This window comes from Salvelinus namaycush, chromosome 9 (assembly GCF_016432855.1).
Source record: "Salvelinus namaycush isolate Seneca chromosome 9, SaNama_1.0, whole genome shotgun sequence".
NCBI lineage: Eukaryota > Metazoa > Chordata > Actinopteri > Salmoniformes > Salmonidae > Salvelinus > Salvelinus namaycush.
Genome location: NC_052315.1, coordinates 27,208,292 through 27,227,039, shown reverse-complemented (window position 1 = coordinate 27,227,039; position 18,748 = coordinate 27,208,292). Strand labels below are relative to the sequence as shown.

The 18,748-nt window shown below is 42.6% G+C and overlaps 1 protein-coding gene across 1 annotated transcript in view; it reads right to left on the bottom strand.

Moving 5' to 3' along the window:
- Nucleotides 1-18,748, bottom strand: part of LOC120053917 (enhancer of mRNA-decapping protein 4-like) — a 40,961-nt gene that overhangs the window by 14,800 nt on the left and 7,413 nt on the right. Inside the window, exons 5-17 of the mRNA XM_039001229.1 lie at nucleotides 4,097-4,283; nucleotides 3,597-3,744; nucleotides 3,346-3,450; nucleotides 3,131-3,240; nucleotides 2,905-2,988; nucleotides 2,614-2,709; nucleotides 2,401-2,500; nucleotides 2,111-2,291; nucleotides 1,917-1,983; nucleotides 1,691-1,782; nucleotides 1,383-1,573; nucleotides 1,185-1,264; nucleotides 941-1,076 (exon numbers count right to left, since the gene is read on the bottom strand). Coding sequence (XP_038857157.1) covers nucleotides 941-1,076; nucleotides 1,185-1,264; nucleotides 1,383-1,573; nucleotides 1,691-1,782; nucleotides 1,917-1,983; nucleotides 2,111-2,291; nucleotides 2,401-2,500; nucleotides 2,614-2,709; nucleotides 2,905-2,988; nucleotides 3,131-3,240; nucleotides 3,346-3,450; nucleotides 3,597-3,744; nucleotides 4,097-4,283 — 1,577 coding nt within the window. The remainder of the gene's footprint in view (nucleotides 1-940; nucleotides 1,077-1,184; nucleotides 1,265-1,382; nucleotides 1,574-1,690; nucleotides 1,783-1,916; nucleotides 1,984-2,110; nucleotides 2,292-2,400; nucleotides 2,501-2,613; nucleotides 2,710-2,904; nucleotides 2,989-3,130; nucleotides 3,241-3,345; nucleotides 3,451-3,596; nucleotides 3,745-4,096; nucleotides 4,284-18,748) is intronic.

Genomic DNA, 18,748 nt, shown 5'->3' with positions numbered 1-18,748 from the left:
CGATGAGAAATTAACAGGCACCGCATCGATTATATGCAACACAGGACACGCCAGATAAACTAGTAATATCAACCATGTGTAGTTAACTAGTGATTATGTTAAGATTGCTTGTTTTTTATAAGATAAGTTTAATGTTAGCTAGCAACTTACCATGGCTTCTTGCTGTCCTCGCGTAACAGGTTGTCAGCCTGCCACGCAGGCTCCTCGTGGAGTGCAATGTAAGGCAGGTGGTTAGAGCGTTGGACTAGCAACCGGATGGTTGCAAAAATGAAGGTGATAATCTGTCGTTCTGCCCCTGAACAAGGCAGTTAACCCACCCTTCCTAGGCAGTCATTGAAAATAAGAATGACTTGCCTAGTTAAATAAAGGTGTAAAAAAAAAAAATAATAAATAGGCCACAATCGGTGTCCAAAAATACTGATTACCGATTGTTATGAAAACTTGAAATCGGCCCTAATTATTCTGCCATTCCGATTAATCGGTCGACCTCTAGTCTCTTGTGGAAGAGAGTACATCTTTATGAGACAGCAGGGAAGACCAAAATGGAACAAGGATGATAGCCTAGTGGTTAGAGCATTGGACTAGTAACCGAAAGGTTGCAAGTTCAAATCCCCGAGCTGACAAGGTACAAATCTGTCGTTCTGCCCTTGAACAGGCAGTTAACCCACTGTTCCTAGGCCGTCATTGAAAATAAGAATTTGTTCTTAACTGACTTGCCTAGTTAAATAAAAGGTATTTTTTTTGTAAAAAAAAAAATAATAATAAAAAAAAAAATAAAAATAAAAAAGCTGTCACATGACAGAGGGACGAGAGATCTTTTAAGTTGACAAAACATATGTTACGTTGGCCCCTCAGCCAATTGTGGCACACAATTCTGCATTCTAACCGTGTGTAACGACTGCGCTGTGAGTGCTAGCGTCCATGCAAGTGTGTGGCCTACCGGCATGTTGTCCCCTAGGCCTGAGATGAGAAGGGAGCTGGCTCTGGGGCTGCTGGTGCTCGCACTGAGAGTCAGACTGCTACTGCTGCTGCTCTCCATAGACATCTTGGGGTTCTGGGTCAGCTCCTCTCCTCCCCTGCAGACATTGACGTCACTAGAGTCAGGGATATCAAAGCACAAACTCTTTCTTTGTTCAGTCAATTATGAATTCCTTCCCTCTTATGCACCCTTCGAGTTGACCTACCTGGCGCCACTGTCAGAGTTGCTGGTCATGGCTGTCACCATTTTCAGGCTGCTGGCACTGCTGCCTGGGGAGGCTGGGACCTGGGAGAGAAGGGCAGAAATAAAGTTTAAAGCGCAATCAAGATCCAGGAGTAATATCCCTCCCTTGGATATTTGCTAGCATTTTGATAGAATAGTGAGAATTTGGAACTGGACATACTGAAGCACTGGGGGTCATGAAGGCGTCAGGGGTCATGAGCTTGGGCATAGCGGCGGCGCCAGTGGGGGACATGAAGTCAGCAGGAGCAGGAAGGGCGGGAATCTTACGGAGATCATTTTGGGAGCCACATCCGGACTCCTTGTCAGAGCTCAAACCTTCCATGCTCATGTCTGTCAAGTGATCCGAAAAACCTAGAAAAGCACAAAGACCGATTAATACATGAAAATCTGGGATAATGTTTCTAAAATCTCTTAAACTGAGTAAAAAATAGTTCTGGTTGATGACGACCAACGGCTCTCTTAACTCACCAAAGCCGTCGTTTGAGTCTGAGTGAGGCAGAAATAAGGACGAGCCAGACCCAAGGTTTGGCTGGAACCAGATCTGCACATCTTGAAGGGACCTGTGGACAGAAGAATACATCTAAACACTAATACGGGTGTATGAAATGGGATACTAAAAACTGATTTTATGGTCACAATTTCAATGCAGACCTCTGCGTAAATATGATAATAGGACCTGAATGACAACACTCACTTTGTGTGGACACAGTATAGCTTTATTTGTATCCCAGCTCTGGATTCCATTGGGCCCTGGTTGCCCTCTAGAGATAACAGGAAGAAAAAGCCACTATAAAACAAAAGTTATACCCATGATAATACAGGGGTCAGACCAGCCCATCGTTAGATTAGGTAGTAGTGGTAATCGGGATCCAAGAAGGCGAAACCAACCTGCAGTCATACTCTCGCTCTCCTCATCTGGGGGGAGGACCTCTGTGTGGCGCAGGCGGCTGCGGCTGACATCCTGAACACCAAAGCTGAGTACAGGGTGTGTAAGCAGGAACTCGGACACGGCTGTGAAGCTGGCATGGCCCTTCTCCTGGTCCTGCAACAACTCCATCACATACAACACCTAGAGGGACAACACAAAACAGGGTTAAAAACTCATCCTGATACCCAAAAAGGATTACAGTTGGTAGATAGATCATAGTGATACAGCAGGACACAGATGTTATTATGACCTTTCTCTGTACGTCGCTGAGGATGAGGCATTCTGCAGAGAGGTCCAGGCTGGCCTTTAGACTGGGCAGGACTGAGGAGTTGAACGGGTCTGGAGAGAACCTGAAGGACATGTACATAGGCTCTCGTTAAAACAGGTCCAGTAACAGAGGTATGAATGAGACAACTTGCAAAGCATGAAAGAGCAGTGAAAAACACAAGTAAAACAGTCAGACCTGATGGTCTGCAGGCAGGTCCATGACACTGTGCACCACATCTTCAGCTCCTGGTTCTGATCAGCTCCAGTAATCAGAAAGCGCCAGAATGGAACACTAGAAAGGAAGAAGTAGGGGTCTAATCAATCTCTCATGGGTCCTTAAGAGTAAATTACACTGATTGCATTGGTTAATCTTCTAAAGATCCATGCGTCTATGTAATCCTGGGTAACCAAATGTCACATTCGCTAAATACTCTACACCTGTTCAGCGAAAGACATACAGCAGCAGAAGGGAACAGTAGGGACTTACTCTGGGTCCTGTTTCTTGTGGTTGTCACAGAACAGCAGGCAGGAGAGGGGGTTCCCATTGTGGGGCTGCCACTCATGCAGACATCTGTGAAAGAAGCCGGGGAGAGGACTTCACAGAGGAAAGTAAAAGTAACCATAGAGATACAGATGGAAAGGAATTGCAAGAAACCAGAATTTAAATATAAATATTATATTATAAAATAAAGTAATATTGAGCCAAGATCTACCTTGGCTGGTCCTGTCCTTCAATGTAGATTTGCCAGAACTTTACATAACCATCATGACTGGCTGTGGCCAAGACTGTGCCATCCGGAGACAGGGCACCTTCACTTATACGCTGGAGAAAAACACCACCCAAAACGAAATTTCCACACTAAAAACCAGTCTGTAAATAAGTGCTTTCCATACTGGAAACAGACAATGTGATTACTAAATGCCCTACCTCTGTATGTCCTTTTATGGTTATAACGCCGTCCTTCAGGTCAGTGGCATCTACTGGCCAGGTGCTATTGTTGCTGCGGAGGATCTCCAGATCCCACACCTCAGCCTGGGGAGAAAAGACAGGACAATCAGCAAAAGAGAGGGAGTGAATTAAAAAGATTAAGAAAATAGTACAAAGGGACGAGGAGGAAGAGTTTGTCTGAGACATGGGTAAATAAATAAGTCTGATTGTGTCCAATAGGGCATACATACCCTGTCTTCATGCAGCAGGGCCAAGGTCTGGCTAGCATCCTCAGGGTTCTCTTCATTGTCCTCGAGGATGAAGGGACACCAGATCAACCTCCTATTGGAGTTTAGAGGTGTGTCTTCAGGCCTCCGGATGTGGACAACCACTTGATCCCTGAGAAGCATGTGGGTTAAGGTGTGTAACACCACAGGATGTCGGTGACACCTTAATTGGGGAGGACGTATTCGTGGTAATGGCTGAAGAGGAATGGTATCAAATACATCCAACACATGGTTTTCATGCGTTTGATGCCATTCTGTTCGCTCCAGCCATTATTATGAGCCGTACCCCCCTCAGCAGCCTCCACTGCTGTACACACATCACAAAGTACTTTTTAAAACGGTCAAAAACAGGTAAATGTAGTGCTACTTTTTTTTATATATATAAAAAAAAACTTAACCTTTAACTACATGAAGCAGTAAGGGGCCAACTGAAGTGTAATTATTGGGCAGAATGAAGAGGATACTGGATCTTGCTGCTGTGGCAGGTGAGCTGCCAGATGACCAGGTTGCCAGCTTCGTCAACACATCCCAGCAGGGTGGAGTCCAGATGGGCGAAGGCCAGGTCTGTGACTGCACCAGTGAAGCCCTTCAGCAGGGTGCGCTCCGCGGAGCCCAGGCTCAACACACGGATCATGGCCTGGTTGTTTGCTCCTGTACACAAGTACAAAACATGAGTTTGCGAGCCAACTTCTGTCACATTCTGAATCAAATCGGGATATTTTGGTTTTACATGGAAAGCTTAAGCAGAGTTAAATACCCAGTGCTTGACTTGGGCAGGAGCTTACCGGAACGGAGTACCGGCACCTCAAATTTGTTACTGCTTGAATTCAAGCACCTCTTATAGAATACTAGCTCAAAAGTATTGTGGCGCTCCTGCACCTAAATATAAAGTATGAGTATTGGCATGGTGTTTGTAATTCTGTCATCACTATGATGTTGATTAAGTGCTTTAAATGACAGAGAAATCAATACAGACAAATGAATAGATCACAGGGGTCTTGGCAGTCACACTCGGGTTGGGCAATATTACGATAGCATCGTCTATATAAGATGATTGACAGCCATTGTCGATGGTGACGACATCGTGATGTGACAGACAATGGTTTGACTGGCGCCACCCAAGCAAAGCAAAATTTAAAGTCAATCTTGCTCTCTCCCCGACACCATCTTGTCTACCTGTTTAAAAAAAAAGTAGCCTATAGTCCTCCTCAGCCCTCTCCAATCAATAGGCTATGAATATGACTTAGGGATATGTTTTGTTTTATGCATGGCTTTCTCACAATGAAACAACAAACATACCAGAATTCCATCTCAAAATGCTATTTGAATAGCCTAAAAATGTAAGGTAGCCAGAGGATTAATAATGAGAGAACGTAACGACTAACGACTGTTCCCTGATGGAAGGAAACGAGGTACAACAAGCTACGGTGAGTCGCACGGTCGTGACTTAGGTTGAAAGACCTACAATCACGCCTGATAAGGTGAATTAAATCTGCGCTTCGCAAAACGGTGTTGTACCTCGTTTCCTCTCCTTCAGGGAACAGTAGTTATAGTCAGAACATTACATCAACTTTGGTACAACATACTATGGGGGAATATGATCACGCACCAAGCCGACCCCAACTGATACTAAATGAAAACAGCCAATGGTAGACCACCAAGACCTGACCCCGCCAGATGCGGCAGGTATTGCCGTATCGGTATTTTTGAAATCTGACACAGTGGTTGCATTAAGGAGAGGTATATCTACCATTCCATGTGTATAACTTGTATTATCATCTACATTTATGATGAGTATTTCTGTTGAAACGATGTGGCTATGCAAAATCACTTGATGTTTTTGGAACTAGTGAATGTAACGCGCCAATGTAAACTCAGATTTTTTTATATAAATATGAACTTTATCAAACAAAACATGCATGTATTGGTTAACATGAAGTCCTATGAGTGTCATTGATGAAGATCAAAGGTTAGTGATTCATTTTCTCTCTATTTCTGCTTTTTGTGACTGCTATATTTCACTGGAAAAATGGCTGTGCTTATTGTGGTTTGGTGTGACCTAACATAATCGTTTGTAGTGCTTTCGCTGAAAAGCATATTTGAAATCGGACACTCGTGGGATTAACAACAAGATTACCTTTAAAATGATATAAGACACATGTATGTCTGTGGAATTTTAATTATGAGATTTCTGGTTTTTGAATTTGGCACCCTGCACTTTCACAGGCTGTTGTCATATCCCGTTACCGGGATTGCAGCCATAAGAAGTTAAACAACGCCCAAGACGAGGCAAAAAGAGAAATAGCTTATAAAGGAGGACATAGCCATGACTTTCAGGGCGGTGGCCGCATTTGGACGCAACGTCACCTTAACGAGCAGGGAGGATCTTCAGATCCAGCGATTCTAGATGCACAAAGGGTCCGCACAGTGCCTCCAAAACCAGCTCAAATTTTATTGGTCACATACACAAAATCTCCAGCCTCGCTTGCCAACCCTGCCTGTGCGCCTGGGACAACTGCCTGGGACAACTTGTGTGGCAACGGGTCCCCGCCTAAGAGGCGAATGATCTCCACGAAACAAGGCTGCCTGGGCCAACAGGGAGCCACAAGAATCAATGATAAGCCATAAGCTGAATCAGAACCACTGGCGGAAACGCGTAAAGGAGGGTCCGAGGCCACTGGTGCACCAGAGCGTCCGTTCAAGGCGGCACTTGGGTACCTCATTGAGAAAAATAAACAATGCGTGTATTCTCGCAATGCATAAAGATATGTCAGCCCTGACGAAAATGTCCGATACCTGGGAGACAAGTGGAAAATGGTAGCTAATTTATTCGTTTGCTAATCTATCGCTGATCAGAAACATTCAGCATGCAATAATGTAGCCTAAATCAAGTGTATTATTCATCTATTGACTCACGTAGTAGCCTTATATTGAGCCAAGGCTATTTTCTTTCCCAATCCCACTGAAACCCAAAATCCTGAATTCTCCTCAGTCTGGACGCAATCAGGCTACCGAAAGCACATAGTGGGCGACGTCATCAGCATTCCTCCCAAGTCTCCAGCAAACTTATGTTTTGGGACCGAAGCACCTTTTCATTATAACTTTGGAGGAAATACGTTCCAAGTGTGTGAGGAACGTGTTTGTGGCCTCAAATGCTAGCCAGCTAGCAAATATTTAGAAAAACATTTGGCTAGAGGTAAGCTAACCTGTTTGCAATCCCTTTAGCATTGCTTTCTAGCCAGCTAGCGGTTAGCTGGCTAGTTACCTACAGTAGTTAACAACTGACTGATGGCAGTAGCTAACATATTTTGCCTATTCCACCATTTGAAGAATGCATAGGCCCTACTGGCATTTTAATATAGCGCGGGGAAAGGGAATCCGGACACAATAGACATTTAAGTATAGGTGTAGATGCATGACATGATCGGAATACTAAGGCTGCAAGAACTCTCAAGTCTACACACGGCCTGTGATGAACCAACAGTATCTAGCAAGCTTGGCCATTTGACTTTTGTTTGACTGTCGTTAACAAAGTTGGTATGATTCGACAATGCTATCGCCTACTCGGGGTGAGCGCCGTGTCCTGTTCATCGAACTCACATTCGGGGAAACACGAACTTAGGGTTGAAAAAATGGTTTAGGTACCAAGGTTTGCCTAACGCCCGGCCCACTATGAGTACAAGGGTACCGGCGATCAGTGACATACCCCGATTGGCAGTGCCACCTCTTGATACTTAAGTATATTTAAAACCTAATACTTTGACTTTCACTCAAGTAGTATTTTACTGGGTGACTTTCACTTGAGTTATTTTCTATGAAGGTAGACCAAGGAAAATAACAGAGGTTACCCTACCGACCAGTCATAGGTGCTGGCGACAAAGCACCATGTAACCTTGCTGGGAATGGAACAGACAGCTCTGATAAATAGACCACTTCTGTGGTGAGAGACAGGGGCGATTCGTAACCAAATTCCCAAGAATGTAAAGTGCTCGGCTTGAGAAAGAATGCTAATTTCGGGGTTCATATGAACCAAAGAGACTCTGTGGGATAATAGCATGGTCGTGTCCAACCCTGCTTGCTCCCTTGACTCAGCTACCAACCAAAAATCACCTACAGGGCCCATAGCCTGTATCACTAGACACCTTCTTGGGAATAGTGAGCTACAGGCAAGAATCAGCAATGAGCCACCTTTGGGGAGGGGTGCCCCCTTTTGGATAAAGAGCGTTTCACTCAAACTATTACATTACAACCTGGTGAGATTGATGAACCCCATGGAATGCGGGGTACCAGAGGGGCAATAAAACATGGACGAGCTCCCCAAACACGTTGTGCTTCCATGAGACTGTATAGACTGCCCGAAGCCCGGCCCCCTTATGGGCACAGAAGGTTCCGGCATCAATGTGGGGCGCCGTCATCACAAATGTTTCATGGAGCAGCGCAGCTGCTTGGGGCCTACTTCCTCTTCGGAGGAGCACGCAAGCCCCGCTCTACTCCAAACGGTTGATCGTGATTGATCGTTCGATCTCCAAGGCATTCCTAGACGGTCACCAAACATTTCTATAAAAACCAGGGGCACAACTTCCACTGGGGGGGGGGGGTTGGGACATGTCCCCCCACACATTCTGAAATTGCATTTTTGTCCCCCAAAGTTTTATCATTGGAATGTGATAGAAAACGAAGCAACGGTGCAGATGCCTCCGAGCGGTCGGATAGGCTGTTTGGAGTGTGTGTATGTATGCCTGCCTGCCTGTCTGTCTTAACTAACTTGCCTAGTTAAATTAAGGTTAAGAACAAATTATCATTTACAATTACTGGCCCAACACTAACCACGAGGCTACCTGCCGCCTAGAATTTCTCATATACATGAAAAGTTTGGGGCAGCAGGTAGCCTAGTGGTGAATCAGATCTCCGCATGTGTACATCCATCCAGTCAAAAGTTAGCCCACCTACGCATTCAAGGGTTTTTATTTTTACCATTTTCTACATAGTTTATTTGACAATGAAATCATTTAGTAAAACAAAAGAGTGTTAATACAAATCAAAATATATATTTTAGATTCTTCAAAGTAGCCACCCTTTGCCTTGATAGCTCTGTACTCTTGGTATTCTCTCATCCAGCGTGAGTGTTTGAGTTCCCACATATGCTGAGCACTTGGCAGCTTTTCCTTCACTCTACGGTCCAACTCTTCCCAAACCATCTCAATTGGGTTGAGGTTGGGTATTTGTGGAGGCCAGATCATCTGATGCAGCACTCCATCTCTCTCCTTGGTCAAATAGACCTCACACAGGCTGGAAGTGCAACAAGCACAAACCAGATGGTATGGCGTATCGCTGCAGAATGCTGTGGTAGCCATGCTGGTTAAGTGTGCCTTGAATTCCAAAAAAAAAAAAAAAAAAAAAAAAAAAAAAAATGTCACCAGCAAAGCACACCCCATTATCTCCTCCATGATTCATGATGGGAAGCACACATGCGGAGGAGATCAGCCGTTCACCTACTCTGCATCTCATAAAGACAACGGTTAGAGCCAAAAATCTCACATTTGGACTCATCAGACCAAAAGGACAGATTTCCACCGGCCTAATGTCCAATGCTCGTTTTTCTTGGCCCAAGCAAGTCTCTTCTTATTGGTGTCCTTTAGTAGTGGTTTCTTTGCATCAATTCGACCATGAAGGCCTGATTCACACAATCTAAACAGTTGATGAGATGTGTCTGTTACTTGAACTCTGAGAAGCATTTATTTGGGCTGCAATTTCTGAGGCTGGTAACTAATGAACTTATCCTCTGCAGCAGAGGTAACTCTGGATCTTCCGTTCCCGTTCCTCCTCATAAGAGCCAGTTTCATCATAGTGCTTGATGGTTTTTGCAACTGCGCTTGAAGAAACTTTCAAAGTTCTTGACATTTTCCATATTGACTGACCTTCATGTCTTAATCTAGGACACACGTTCGGCTAGCGGAACCCCCCCCCACATTCCACTGAAAAGGCAGCGCGGGAAATTCAAAAATATTTTTTTGAAATATTTAACTTTCACACATTAACAAGTCCAATACAGCAAATGAAAGATAAACATCTTGTGAATCCAGCCAACATGTCAGATTTTTAAAATTGTTTTACAGCGAAAACACAACATATTTATGTTAGCTCACCACCAGATCCCAAAAAGCAGAATTTTTTTTCACAGCAAAGATAGCTTTCACAAAACCCACAACGAGATAAAATTAATCACTATCCTTTGAACATCTTCATCAGATGAGTCATGTTACACAATACATTTGTTTTGTTCGATAATGTGCATATATATATATATATATATATATTTTAAAAATCTCAGTTTACATTGGCGTGTTACGTGCAGTAATGTTTTGATTGTGTTTTGAAATACTCATAATAAACATTGATAAAAGATGCAAGTGTTATTCACAGAATTAAAGATAAACTTATCCTCTATGCAACCGCTGTGTCAGATTTCAAAATAAACTTTATGGAAAAAGAATCATGAGAACGGCGCTCAGAGCACAATCCAGCCAAAGAAATAGTTGCCATTTTGGCATCAACAGAAGCTACAAAAACACTATAAATATGCACTTACCTTTGAATAACTTCATCAGAAGGCACTCCCAGGATTCCCAGTTCGACAATAAATGACTGAAAAGTTCCATAAAGCCCATCATTTAGCCACTTGTTAGCATGTTCAGCCCAGTAATCCATTTTCATGACGCACGAGCAATCCCTCCAGACAAAAACTCAAAAAGTTCCGTTACAGGTCGTAGAAACAAGTCAAATGATGTATGAAATCCATATTTTGGATGTGTTTAACATTAATCATCAATAAGGATCCAACCGGAGAATTTCATTGTCTGAAGAGCATTGGAACGAGAGCACTCTCTCGCGCGCAAAATGAGACTGAGAATTTCTGAAGACCACTCAGTAAAATAGCTCCTATGAGCCCCTCCTTTATAGTAGAATCATATAACCAAAATTTACAGATGGTGACATCTAGTGGAAGCCCTAGGAAGTGTTTGCTCATCCATAACTATAAGGGGTATCATTTGGCACTGTTTTGAAAATCGAGTTCTCACTTCCTGTTTGGATTTCTTCTCAGGTTTGTCTGCCATATGAGTTCTGTTATACTTAGACATAATTCAAACAGTTTTAGAAACTTCAGAGTGTTTTCTATACAATGGTAATAATAATATGCATGTATTACCTTCTGGGACAGAGTAGGAGGAAATTCCGTTTGGGCACGCAATTTGTTCGAAGTGGAAATGCTGCCCCCTGTCCCGATGAAGTTAAAGTAATGATGGACTGTCATTTCTCTTTGCTCATTTGAGCTGTCATAATATGGACTTGGTCTTTTACCAAATAGGGCTATCTTCTGTATACCACTCCCACCTTGTCACAACAACTGATTTGCTCAAACACAAAGGAAATAAATTCCACAAATTAACTTTTAACAAGGCACACCTGCTAATTGAAATGCATTCAATGAGACTACCTCATGAAGCTGGTTGAGAGAATGCCAAGAGTGCGCAAAGCTGTTGTTAGGTTCTTATTTTTCAGAGTAAATAACCCACAGACACTAGAGAAGCTTTAACCAAGTTTAATTCTTCCCAAAGGTTCTGTACAGCTGTAATTCAGACAAAAATATTTCTCTACATCACAGTAATTTACATCCTACTTAAGACACTCCCTCTCTCCAATCCTTACAGTTTATGCCCAACAGGAAGAAGGTAACCAGATCCTAAACCATGATTACTCCCTTAAGGGGAACTGACCGCACCCCTCACTTCCCGACCTCAACCCCTCCATCTACCACAGATGTCCATCTGTCTCCCCTGTATCAACACATTGCTCTCCTCTCGTCACCCTACACATTCCACAGCTATGTCTTTCTACAGAGACCCAGTCTCTTTCACTCCTTAATATACGTCTGATCTATCATGTATTTAATATCTCAAAATTGAAAATATCGAATCCAATACTGTCAAGGCAAAGGGTAGCTTCTTGAAGAATCTCAAATAAACAAATCAAAATGTTTAATAACACTTTTTTTGTTGCTACATGATTCCATATGTGTTCTCATAGTTGATGTCTTCAATATTATTCTACAATGTAGAAAAGAAAAACACTAAAACCAAAGTTGGATAAAATTTTAAAAATAACCTTGAATTCCTACTTTCCCCCGTCTCTGTTGTCAGTAGGTGCAATTGTTTCAGCTGCCCTGCTTGCCAGGTACGCAGTGTACCCATTTCATCAATTTCATGTGTTTGAAGTTAAACTCTGCCTACTCTGTGTCCAGAGGGCTAAGTGCACCTATAGGCCTACTGCTAGCCAATTAAATTTCTCAGATCACCGTGTCTGTCTGCAGCTTCCTCCAGCACACTGCAAAGAAAGTTGATACTGTGATTCCAAAACCATGACTAGAGAGAGACTCAGTTCATGTTTAAGTTTTTATTCACTACTAGGGTTGCAAAGGGTCGGAAACGTTATGGTATATTTCCAGATTTTTTCCATGGGAAGTTAAGCCCGGGAATTTTGCTTAAATTTGTCAAAGTTAGCTTATGACAGTGAACCTTTTTTGTGGGATACACAGAAGGCAATTCTAGGTCTTGTGGCATATTTTGGTTAAACTATCCCCAATGCAACAGAATTACAACCCTCTGCATGCACAGTGCATTCTTCCATCACATGTAGAGCTGATTCAAGATCTTGCACACTAATGAGATGCTATTGAGCCCACACTACTACACTGTGAGCCAAGGACTACATGCTTTCTGGTAAGTTTTGATTACAATACTGGGTGGGGTGAATATAATTTGTGTGACATACATGATTTTTTGTTAACTAGTAAATAGTAGCCGACAGCACCTCATTTGCTCACATTGTATATACTTATTTTTTTCTACTGTATTATTGACGGTATGTTTGTTTTACTCCATGTGTAACTCTGCGTTGTTGTATGTGTCGAACTGCTTTGCTTTATCATGGCCAGGTAGCAATTGTAAATGAGAACTTGTTCTCAACTTGCCTACCTGGTTAAATAAAGGTGAAATAAAAATAAATTAAAAAAACAGCAAAGTGTGCTTAAATGATTTGTAACTTGTTAACCTCTCTTGGGTACGTGAGACGTTAGCGTCCCACCTCTTCAACAGCCAGTGAACCTGCTGGGTGCCAAATTCAAATACAGAAATACTCATTATAAAAATTCAGAAAACAAAACATATTTTACATAGGTTTAAAGATTAACTTCTTGTGAATCCAACCAAGCTGTCAGATTTAAAAAATGCTTTACGGCGAAAGCATACCGTACGAGTATTTGAGAACATATGCCAGCAGACAAATCATTACAAACAGTAACCAGCCAAGTAGAAGAGTTACACAAGTCAGAAATAGAGATAAAATGAATCCCTTAACTTTGATGATCTTCATATGGTTGCACCCAGCAGACATTCATTTACTCAATAAATGTTCCTTTTGTTCGATAAAGTCTCTTTATATCCAAAAAGATCCGTTTAGTTCTCGCGTTTTCTTCAGTAATCCACAGGCTCAAACGCAGTCAAAACAGGCAGACAAAATCCAAATTGTATCCGTAAAGTTCATAGAAACATGTCAAACGATGTTTATATTCAATCCTCAGGTTGTTTTTAGCCTAAATAATCGATAATATTTCAACCGGACAATAACGCCGTCAATATAAAAGGTAAACAAGAAAGGCACTCTCGGTCGTGCGCATGAAAAAGCTCTGTGACACTTTAGGGTCCACTCATTTAGACTGCTCTTACTTCCTCATTTCTCAGAATACAAGCCTGAAACAATTTCTAAAGACTGTTGACATTTAGTGGAAGGCATAGGAACTGCAATTTGAGTCCTAAGTCAATGGATACTGTAATGGCATTGAATAGAAAACTACAACAAAAACAAACTACTTCCTGAATGGATTTTTTTCAGGTTTTCGCCTGCCAAATCAGTTCTGTTATACTCACAGACACTATTTTAACAGTTTTGGAAACTTTAGAGTGTTTTCTATCCAAATCTACCAGTTATATGCATATCATATCTTCTGGGCCCGAGAAACAGGCAGTTTAATTTGGGCATGCATTTCATCCAAAATTCCGAATGCTGCCCCCTACCCTAGAGAAGTTAATTTCTGCTAGTTAGTTTTTGCTTGCTTGAGCCTGCTAACTGAGGAGTGTTAATTCACCTATTTCCATACATGTTTCATTTATCTTACAAAGGAGTTGTTTAATCTAACTGCTGAACTATTTATCTGTACATGGAATTGTATTTGTTGATTTTACAATTTTTTTCTAATCTATACAGGAAAATGCCACGGGCACTATCTGATGTGTGGAGACATTTCACTGCGGCTAATGTAGAAGGAAGAGCTGTGTACATTTGCAAATACTGTGCCAAATCATGTGTGAAGAATGCAACAGAGATACAGAATCATCTGGACAAGTGCATAAAGTTCCTTCAGTGCTCACAACAAGCAACCTCTGACAAAAGTCCCTCTACTTCTATTCAAGGTGAAAATGATGAATCAGACACATTATCGATAGCAACAACTCATGGTCCTCCTGGAATCAGAAGTTTTTTTGACTCAATGGAGGAACATAGTCAGAGAAATGCTGATGAATGTCTTGCTCGAGCTGTGTATGCAACTGGTTCACCTCTGATGCTCACAGGCAATGTGTATTGGAAGAGATGTTTTAATGTTCTTTGCCCAGCATACATCCCTCCAACCAGAATGCTTTATCTACTCATTTGCTGGATGCAGAGTTCAAGTGAAGGTTAAGCAAATCATAGAGAAAGCAGACCGAATTGCAATCATCTCTAATGGGTAGTCGAATGTTCGTGGGCAAGGAATAATTAACTACATCTCCATTACAGATGAGCTGAAGGCAGTCATCAATGACCTTGGACCACAGAAGGTGTTTGTACTGGTGAATGACAATGCTGCGAACATGAAGGCTGCTTGGTTTAAAGTGGAGGAATCCACCTTGTCACACTCATTGGCTGTGCTGCTCATGCATTGAATCTGCTCAAGGACATCATTTCACTCAAAACAATGGATACACTACAAGAGCCAAGGAAATGGTTAGTTATGTGAAGGGTCATCAAGTTATAGCAGGAAACTACCTCACCAAGCAAAGTGAGAAGAATAAGAGCACAACATTGAAGCTGCCCAGCAACACCTGTTGGGGTGGTGTTATCATGTTTGACAGTCTCCTGGAGGGGAAGGAGTTCCTCCAAGAAATGGCCATATCACAGTCTGCCGATATGGACAGCCCCATCAAGAGGATCCTCCTGGATGATGTATTTTGAGAGAGAGTGGTGGAAACCTATAGCCATTGCACGGATTGAGGGAGACAACGCCATCCTGTCTGATGTTCAGACTCCACTTGCAAATGTAAGAGAAGAAATCCGTACTGCCCTGCCCATTTCATTGTTGCTGCAAGCAGAGGAAACTGCAGTTCTGAAATACATCAAAAAGAGTGAAGAATTCTGCCTGAAGCCCATACACACCGCAGCGTATATGTTGGACCCCAAGTATTCTGGCAAGAGCATCCTGTCTGGTGCAGAGATCAACAAGGCCTATGGCGTCATCACTACCGCGTCTCGCCACCTTCGCCTGGATGAGGGCAAGGTTCTTGGCAGTCTGGCGAAGTACATTTCCAAGCAAGGGCTTTGGGATGGAGATGCAATGTGTGGATCTGAGGCTCTTTCCCCTGTTGCCTCCATCCTCCAAATCCGACCAAAATCAGCCACCTCAGAGCGCAACTGGTCCTTGATTGGGAACACACACACCAAAGCACGCAATAGGCTGACCAACAAGCAGTGAAAAATTGGTGGCCATGCGGGGAAATTTGATGCTTTTTGAGTCCTCCTCAACAAGGTTGGAAAGTGACAGTGAAGATGAGGCCTCAGTCTGATGTTCAAGAGGTGGACATTGAGGAGGTCCAGGGAGAAGACATGGAAGCCTGAGAGGAAGACAACCAAAGCTTTAGTTTAGACGAAATAATTTTACAGATTTTGAGCGATGCGATGGATCATTGGGGATCATTCAATATTCCCTTTGTTTTGTTGTTCAGTGGAATCATCCCATGTGAAGAGTCAACTCATTGAATGAAAGTTAAATTCGTAACAATTATTATTATTTTTTTTTTTCTATTGGAAGGATTTAATCGTTTGCAAATTATGTCTCCATATGATAAATATATCCAATGCAAAACACATCTACATTTAAATGGTATTAGTATTAATTTGCATACATTCCTGTTAATTCCCACAGAAAGTTTCCACCTCTGAATAAAATGTGCAACCCTATTCACTACTGTCACTTTTATAAGGCATGAAACGCACTTCTACCCTTACACTGCACCCAGAATGTCAGCTTCAATGTATGAGCAGCAAAGTGTATAGACAGGCTTGCGTTATTATTAGCGGACGTGTTTTTCAATATTGAGGAATAATTCACTTTCTCTGGTCATAGGAGCAACATGAGTTTGTATATGAGTCAGAAATTATGTGTAATCCTTCAGTTTAGCCAAATATTTCATTGAGAATCACATTTTAGCCCCCTCTCCCGCCACCCACAACCTCTCCTCTTGTGCTTCTCTGCCTGTGTGTGCGCCGTTGCTGTGACTTCTGTTGCCCAGACAGCTTTTCTCACTCGTTTGCGGCAGAACGGAGTGGGAAAAGTCACTAAATGCTATAAAAACCAAAGAAACCCTAGGTGTCAAAACTCAAAGGCAGCCTGGAAAGTAGCTGAATTTGTCACGAGACTCTTTCCAATAAAATTAGCAGGAGGGTTCTGAAAAACTCAATAAATATAGCGACAAAGTTGCTAAATTGGCAACATTGTTTTTTGCTCAGCCTTTGCGGAGGGGGAGAGGTGAGGGACAGTCTGACAGTAAAATAAAGCACATTACTTCAATTTATGCTCACTCAACTGCCATCATGTGCGCGCCACAAAGACACATACAGGTTGTGCTCCTCCACCAGAAAGGAACACTGGAAAATATTTGCCATTGCCTGCACTTAGCCTCTGCCCAGTTTTTCCCGAAACATTATCTTTCGTCATGATGTTGCAGTCGATTTCACGCTTTAGACAGTCTTAATTTTTTAACAAAAAACATTTTTGGGGGGATGGCCAATTAGGGGCAATAGCAACGTGTATCACAATCTTTTGTGGACATGATAGCGATAGGACATAGCCCATCCCTAAGTTACATAGACAAAAAGCAAAAATAAATTAAATCTAATTATTTCGAATCCACTGTTAATCAAACAAAGAAATGCATGTTCCTGTAACCTTGGCAACACCATGCTATTTTTTGCAGCTTTTTTGGCTAGCAGAAAGCTACACTACATTACCAAAAGTATGTGGACACCTGCTTGGCGAACATCTCATTCCCAAAATCATGGGCATTAATACGTAGTTGGTCCCCCTTTGCTGCTTTAACAGCCTCCACTCTTCTGGGAAGGCTTTCCACTAGATATTACAAAATTGAGCATTCGTGACGTCGGTTACTGACGTCGGGCAATTAGGCCTGGCGTTCCAATTCATCTCAAAAGTACACCCCAGATAGATACTACAAAGGCGTCGGCGCAGACAGAGATGGCCGCCTCGCATCGCGTTCTTAGGAAACTATGCAGTATTTTGTTTTTTTAATGTATTATTTCTTACACGGAACCCAAACCGGCTGCGCGCATGCGCCATTGTGCATACATTTCTTTTGTTCCCCTACAGCAAACGCGATCACGACACGCAGGTTAAAATATCACAACAAACTCTGAACCAATGAAATTAATTTGGGGACAGGTCGAAAAGCATTAAACATAAAGCTAATGTGTCCTATTTAGCTAGCTTGCTGTTGCTAGCTAATTTGTCCTGGGATATTAACATTGAGCTATTTTACCTGAAATGCACATGGTCTTCTACTCCGACAATTAATCCACACATAAAACGGCCAACCGAATCATTTCTAGTTATCTCTCCTCCTTCCAGGCTTTTTCATCTTTGAAATTATATGGTGATCGGCATCTACACTTTTATCACGACAACCGGCAAAACATTTCGTCTTTCAATCACCCACGTGGGTATAACCAATGAGGAGATGGCACGTGGGTACCTGCTTCTATAAACCAATGAGGAGATGGGAGAGGCAGGACTTTCAGTGCGATCTGCGTCAGAAATAGGAATGACTTCTATTTTAGCCCTTGGCAACGCAGACGCTCGGTGGCGCGCGCGAGCAGTGTGGGTGCAATAATTTAATAACATGGATTTCGAAATTTCTTTTGCGACGCTCGCGCAGGCGACGTGTCCGGTCTGGTCAGCATGTTACACTGTTTCCCCAGGAAACCTTATGTCTTATTACATACAGCCGGGAGGAACTATTGGATATGAGAGCAACGTCAACTTACCAACATTACGACCAGGAATACGACTTTCCCGAAGCGGATCCTCTGACTGGTCCACCATCCAGGACAATGGATCAGATCCCAGCAGGCAACCCAAAACAACGGTGCCGCAGAAGGAACGGTCTTCTGGTCAGGCTCCATTGACGGGAGTGTTGGGCAACGTGCCCGAGTATACTACTAGCCAATGTCCAGTCTCTTGACAACAAGGTAGAAGAAATCCGAGCAAGGGTTGCCTTCCAGAGAGACATCAGAGATTGTAACTTTCTTTGTTTCACGGAAACATGGCTCACTCAGGATACGTTATCAGAGTCGGTAGCCACCTGGTTTCTTCAAGCATCACGCTGACAGAAACAAACATCTCTCTGGTAAGAAGGGGGTGTATGCCTTATGATTAACGAGTCGTGGTGTGATCATAACATACAGGAACTCAAGTCCTTTTGTTCACCTAACCTAAAATTCCTTACAATCAAATGCCGACCGCATTATCTACCAAGAGAATTCTCTTCGATTATAATTACAGTGGTGTACATCCCACCCAAGCAGACACCTTGACGGCCCTGAAAGAACTTCATTGGACTCCATGCAAACTGGAAACCACATATCCTGAGGCTGCATTTATTGTAGCTGGGGATTTTAACAAGGCTAATCTGAAAACAAGGCTCCCTAAATTTTATCAGCATATTAAATGCTCG